At 36.7% G+C, this 6,175-nt stretch overlaps 1 protein-coding gene across 1 annotated transcript; it reads right to left on the bottom strand.

Moving 5' to 3' along the window:
- Positions 1-4,234: 4,234 nt before the first annotated feature.
- Positions 4,235-5,402, bottom strand: LOC119072971. The gene is made up of 2 exons (XM_037178287.1): positions 5,226-5,402; positions 4,235-5,022 (listed from the first exon to the last, which is right to left on the bottom strand). The coding sequence occupies exon 2, from the start codon at positions 5,003-5,005 to the stop codon at positions 4,367-4,369; it is 639 nt and encodes a 212-aa protein (XP_037034182.1). The 5' UTR covers positions 5,006-5,022; positions 5,226-5,402; the 3' UTR covers positions 4,235-4,366.
- Between the last annotated feature and the right edge of the window lie 773 nt (positions 5,403-6,175).

Below are 6,175 nucleotides of genomic sequence, written 5' to 3' on the forward strand. Positions count from 1 at the left end.
CTGAGTTGCTTTTGTTTTTGTGCTTTGTGAAATTAGGCTCTCATTATGTATGCTGTAGTATTTTTGTTTTTGCAAAATATGAACTGAAACTGAGAAATTTTGTACTTGATTACTTTTTTGGAAACGATATGTCTTTTGATTTTGTTATTGTTATTGTTCATTTAGTCATTTTGAGGCTGTGCTCTAATTTAAGTGTTCATTGTGTGTTTAAATGATGTAAATAGTTGAGATGTCGTCAGCCAGTTAGCTTTTTGCCGTTGGCTCAGAAATAAATAAATAATTCAAGAGATTTGAATTCTGAAAATATTGTTCGTGTGATGTGACAGAAGTGGCCGACTTGTCAACAGCGTCAATCATTGAGAGTCCTGTGAAATAATGTTCAAATCCACAATCTCTACTCACAAATTCACTTGTGTGTTTTTGAGCAACTTGTAACGGCAACTGTTTCTCGACAGATGGAGTTGCATACCCTGCCTTCGGCTCGGGTATACAAACTCTACACTAGTCCAAAAGACAGTTACCGAAGGTTGTTCTTCGAAAATACTCTTGTGAGTTTGCTCTGATCTCAGAATTGTTACCTTGTGTAATGAATTACTTTCTCAGCATCCAATGTAATCTACATTCTTTTCCTCCTATAGAGCAAGTTAAAAGAATAATGAGTAAGAAGTTACTTAAAAAATTATTCCCTTGACTGTAAGTCATGGGCTTTACGAAAACAAATACACCGTACATAACACGTTCACTATGATTAAAAATGTATGGAAATGTGATGAAAAAACGTTAAATGTATAATTTTGTGCCCTTTGTTAACACGATAACTTGAGTAAATCTCAACCGATTTTCAAAAACTTTTTAGCCCCGTACGAAGTACAAAGGGGCTTATAGGATTACGATGCCGTGTGTAATTGATGGAATTCGAAGCAGACGGTAAGGGCAAAGTGTTTGCCTATGTTCATAGATGACGAATCTGCAATAAAAATTTTGTCTGTCCGTCTGTCCGTCTGTCCGTCTGTCCGTCTGTCCGTCTGTCCGTCTGTCCGTCTGTCACGTCGATATCTTGAGTAAATCAAATCAGATTTCAAAAATTTTTTTTTCCCTGAAAGATAGTCGAAATAGTGAGGCTAAGTTCGAAGATGGGCATATTCGGGTCGACCCTTCGTGAGTTAGGGCCACCTAAGTGATTTAAGGTCTTTTGGTGATATTTATGGCAAAATAAACGATGGAAATGTAAATGACACGGCAAATGATAGGTATTGTCAATACCAATCCAGGAAAAAAAAGTTTTTTAAAATCGGGTGAGTGGACCGTGAGTTAGGGCCTTAGAAGTGAAATGCTACTAGGGCCCTATGTGTATTTTACATAGAACTCGAGTAAATTTCATTCGTTTTTCGTAATTTTTGTTTGATTTGGAAGGTAATCGAATGCCGAATAGAATGTTGTTGAAAAAAAATTAAATTTGGGTCCTTGGCCTAAGGCCGCTACTAGGGCCCTATGTGTATTTCACATATAACTCGAGCAAATTTCATCCGTTTTTCGTAATTTTTGTTTCATTTGGAAGGTAATCAAAGGCCGAATAGAATGTTGTTGAAAAAAAATTAAATTTGGGTCCTTGGACTAAGGCCACTACTAGGGCCCTATGTGTATTTTACATATAACTCGAGCAAATATCATCCGTTTTTCGTAATTTTTGTTTCATTTGGGAGGTAATCGAATGCCGAATAGAATGTTGTTGAAAAAAAATTAAATTTGGGTCCTTGGCCTAAGGCCGCTACTAGGGCCCTATGTGTATTTCACATATAACTCGAGTAAATTTCATCCGTTTTTCGTAATTTTTGTTTCATTTGGAAGGTAATCAAAGGCCGAATAGAATGTTGTTGAAAAAAAATTAAATTTGGGTCCTTGGACTAAGGCCACTACTAGGGCCCTATGTGTATTTTACATATAACTCGAGCAAATTTCATCCGTTTTTCGTAATTTTTGTTTCATTTGGAAGGTAATCAAAGGCCGAATAGAATGTAGTTGAAAAAAAATTTAAATTTGGGTCCTCGGACTGAGGCCGATACTAGGGCCCTATGTGTATTTTACATATAACTCGAGCAAATTTCATCCGTTTTTCGTAATTTTTGTTTCATTTGGAAGGTAATCAAAGGCCGAATAGAATGTTGTTGAAAAAAAATTTAATTTGGGTCCTTGGACTAAGGCCGTTACTATGGCCCTATGTGTATTTTACATATAACTCGAGCAAATTTCATCCGTTTTTCGTAATTTTTGTTTCATTTGGAAGGTAATCAAAGGCCGAATAGAATGTAGTTGAAAAAAAAAATTTAATTTGGATCCTCGGACTGAGGCCGATACTAGGCCCTATGTGTATTTATACTCAATAAATTTGAAAGGAACGTCGTACGGGGCTTCGTAATTGCGCTATGCGCAATTTCTAAGATGTACACATTACATAATAATTTTACTTTAACTACTTTAACCGGCGCAATAGGCTTACGGTCAAAGTAGGGTGACAGACGCACTAGGGTCACATACGCAATAGATATACGGGTTTGTACGGGGCTCAGTCGCAGCAAACGCTCCGACTGTTCTGATGGCTCGTTTTTAATCGACGAAGTATTGAAATCCTTAGGTCAAGTTCGAAAATGGGCGGTATCGGTTCAACCATCTGGTGGTAGTTCTCGAAAGAAGCCTTTTCTGCTCTTTGTTAACACGATAACTGGAGCAAAGTTCAACCGATTTTCAAAAACTTTTTTTTATTCGACGAAGTATTGAAATCCTCAGGTCAAGTTCGAAAATGGGTGGTATCTGTTCAACCATCTGGTGGTATTTCTCGAAAGCAACTTTTTCTGCTCTTTGTTAACACGATAACTGGAGCAAAGTTCAACAGATTTTCAATTTTTTTTTTTTATTTGACGAAGTATTGAAATCCCCAGGTCAATTTCGAAAATGGGTGGCATTGGTTCAACCATCTGGGAGTAGTTCTAGAAAGAAGCCTTTTCTGCTCTTTTTTAACACATTAACTGGAGTAATTCTCAACCGATTTAAAAAAAATGTTTGGTGGAGAATTAATTCCTGAGGTTAGGTTCTAAGATAGATTATGTTGGTCTAACGAACAAGCTGATGTTGCTAACAGAATTTTTGTATCTATTTCAATAGTATTTTTCTTGTTATGTGACTTTGCCTTGTAAAAAAACCCGAATAAATAGAACAAAAATTAACGAGTGTGAAGTTTGCGGCCAGAGCGAAGCGAGGGCCGCAAATCACACGAGTTTAAGTAACAGTTTGACAAATAGATACATTTTGTTGAACACATTCATTACATTGAAATGTCAACTTCAAGAAAAAAAAGTTTTTATCAATCTGTGATGAGTCTGTTCAATAAAAAGCATCTGCGTGTCACCGCCTTAGTGATCAAGTTAGAAGTGTCTTAACCTGTTCTTTCAGAACCTTGCGAGAATGGGTGGTGTCGGTTCAACCATCTGGGAGTAGTTCTAAAAAGAAGCCTGTTCTACTCTTTGTTAAAACAATCTGGAGTCTTGTTATTTGATTTTGCCTTGTAAACAAAACCGAATAAACAGAACCAAAATTAAAGAGTGTGAAGTTTGCGGCCGGAGCGAAGCGATACGTCATTTTTTACCAGGGCATTTTATATACAAAGTTTTGAAGATTTTCAGTGAAACTAAACAGAATTAAATCATCAATGAGAGATTTATTAGACCGTTCTAGTAGTTCTTCTTCTAAATGCGCTTCTTCTTCTAAATGCGTTTCTTCTTCTAAATGCGTTTTTGTGGCCATCAACATTCAAAATTACATTTAATTGAAATAAATCAATAAATCATTGTCAATAAAAATACTATTGAGAAGCTCAGACAAACAGTCAAGGGATCTGACCCACCCAACAGGTGGGACCTAGTTCAACTTTTAAGCTCTGATTTGTGCGCAGGACTTTCAGAACATACATTTTGTTCCTCTTCTTTCCATAATTTGTGGTAGAACACCTTCTGTCTGCAGTCAGGTATAGAGATATATCTAAATCGATAAATGTATAGTATAGATGTATAGTGTTAAGTATAAACTTTAGTAACGTAACATCAAGTTGAAACCTCAAAGAGTTTGTATTGAAGTTGGAATGTCTGCATCTACATGCTAAGTCTCAGTGTATTCCTTTTACCTCCTCAAAAATTTTACAATCGCAGCCGTTGACTAAATGAAATGAAATCCGAGCCTTGTTTGCCAATGGATAAATTTAATTTAAAATTGATGACTCACAACTTTTACAAACGTCCTTCAATTATTTACTAAAATTGCACACACAAATCGAATTCAATTCAATGAATGCATACATCAAAACACATTTTCCATCTCATTTAACCTGAAATTTTTTGCCCAAAAATTGCCACGACTCTCGCTTCTGAACACCCCGAATTTTTTGATCAGCCAGCTGAAAATCCAAATCATTCTTGACACTCATCTGATTGTTATCGAACGTCATGGCGACATAACGACAACGGCCAGCATCAATTTTCTCCAGTCCGATTGCTTTCAATGCATCACCGACCTTGTCCAAATGTTCCTTCATATCCTCTTCAGTTTTAGCCATTATCACCAGCTTCTCCACAAAAGCCTTACACGCAAGGTTCTCCTTCGCAGATATTGGAAATCCCTTGGATTGGTCGATAGCTTTTAAAACCGGATTCATACAGACACCTAACACCAGCCGGGACAATTCGCATTCAATGCCGTCCATTATTCCGCGACCTGGACGTCTAAACTCTTGAGCGCACATCACAAACTGTCTGATAATGGGAGCACTCGGTATTTGACGAATGGCTTCCAATACGGCTGAATGAGCAATGTTGTAGTAGGGGTCATCCAATTCCACGAATGTCATGTAGAGGCTCGACGAGGTCTGCTTAGCTCTAGCCATCATCAAATTTATAGTTACTTCTATCTCGCGGACTCCATCAGCATATTCACGTAGGTAGGGATCGTTCGGAGCCATGCTGGAATCGGCTTAATCTAATAAATGTTATGTTTAAATTTCACGAAGCTGCGTGATTGAATCTCAATCCGGGCCAATAATTGGTGAATCTATTTACCTAATTTACTGAAATTTACCGAGATCTGAGCGGAAATTTACCGAATATATTTGGTAAATTTCAGCAAATTGCAATTAATTTACCAATAATAGGCCCTGATCTCATTGAGAACAAAATATTTACTCGTAAAAACTGTAGCAGTTGAAGCAAAAAGGTATTATTCGAATTAGTTATGTTACTTGTACACTGTACAGGCCTATAAAATTGTGATTAAATCAGTCCGATCGCTTACAAAAGACTACTTCGTTTGAGGTTTGGACGGTTTGTTGAAGTGTCTGAACAAATCGGTTAAGATCACTCACGAAACGGTTCAATCATGTGTGGATTTGCCGGTTAAATAATTCGGAAAGTGAGTTGAGTACATTGAGCTTCAACCGCGTGAATTTCAAAATCACCAAAGTTCTTGCTTTTGTTGCACAGATTGTAATTTGCTAGGGGGAAATTTCATGACGTTCGTGATTTTTTGTGTTAAATACTACTCTGAATGTTGATGATTCCCCTATGATAATTTAACTCCTCCAGATAGTGAGTAATATGATTCCATTATTATCTGAGCAATAGGGAAACTCCATTGGTCTGTAGAGGCGCCAGAACTTTTCTCAGTACTTCATTATTTGCTCTCTATTTTCTGGTGAAGTAACTTCTTACTGCTAAATATCCATGAAAAGTAATGAAGCAGTGAAGTTGCTTGACAAAACAAGTAAGGCCACTGACGTGGCTTACCCGTTTCTCCATTTTTTTTAGGTGTTTGAAAAAATTCTCAAGAGTAATTGAGCTCAAATCAAGATATACTACAGATATTTTAGACAAATTCTGGAAAATATTCCAGCACAACACTAATTGCTAGGGTCTCTCGATTTTTGAAAAATGTGAAGCGACGCTTCAGTACATTTATCAATACCATCTAAAAGAGTCTTTTTAAAGATGTTCCTGCAAAATACGTATAAATTAGTCACACAATATCTGATTCTAAAGTTATTTTGATGGGAAACTTAGAACTAAAAAGACTATGAGAAAAGTTTTACACTGGTCCGAGTTATTACCTTAAGACGAACTAAAAATTAGCCATTTTC

Source organism: Bradysia coprophila (genome assembly GCF_014529535.1).
Source record: "Bradysia coprophila strain Holo2 chromosome IV unlocalized genomic scaffold, BU_Bcop_v1 contig_84, whole genome shotgun sequence".
Taxonomy (NCBI): Eukaryota; Metazoa; Arthropoda; class Insecta; order Diptera; family Sciaridae; genus Bradysia; species Bradysia coprophila.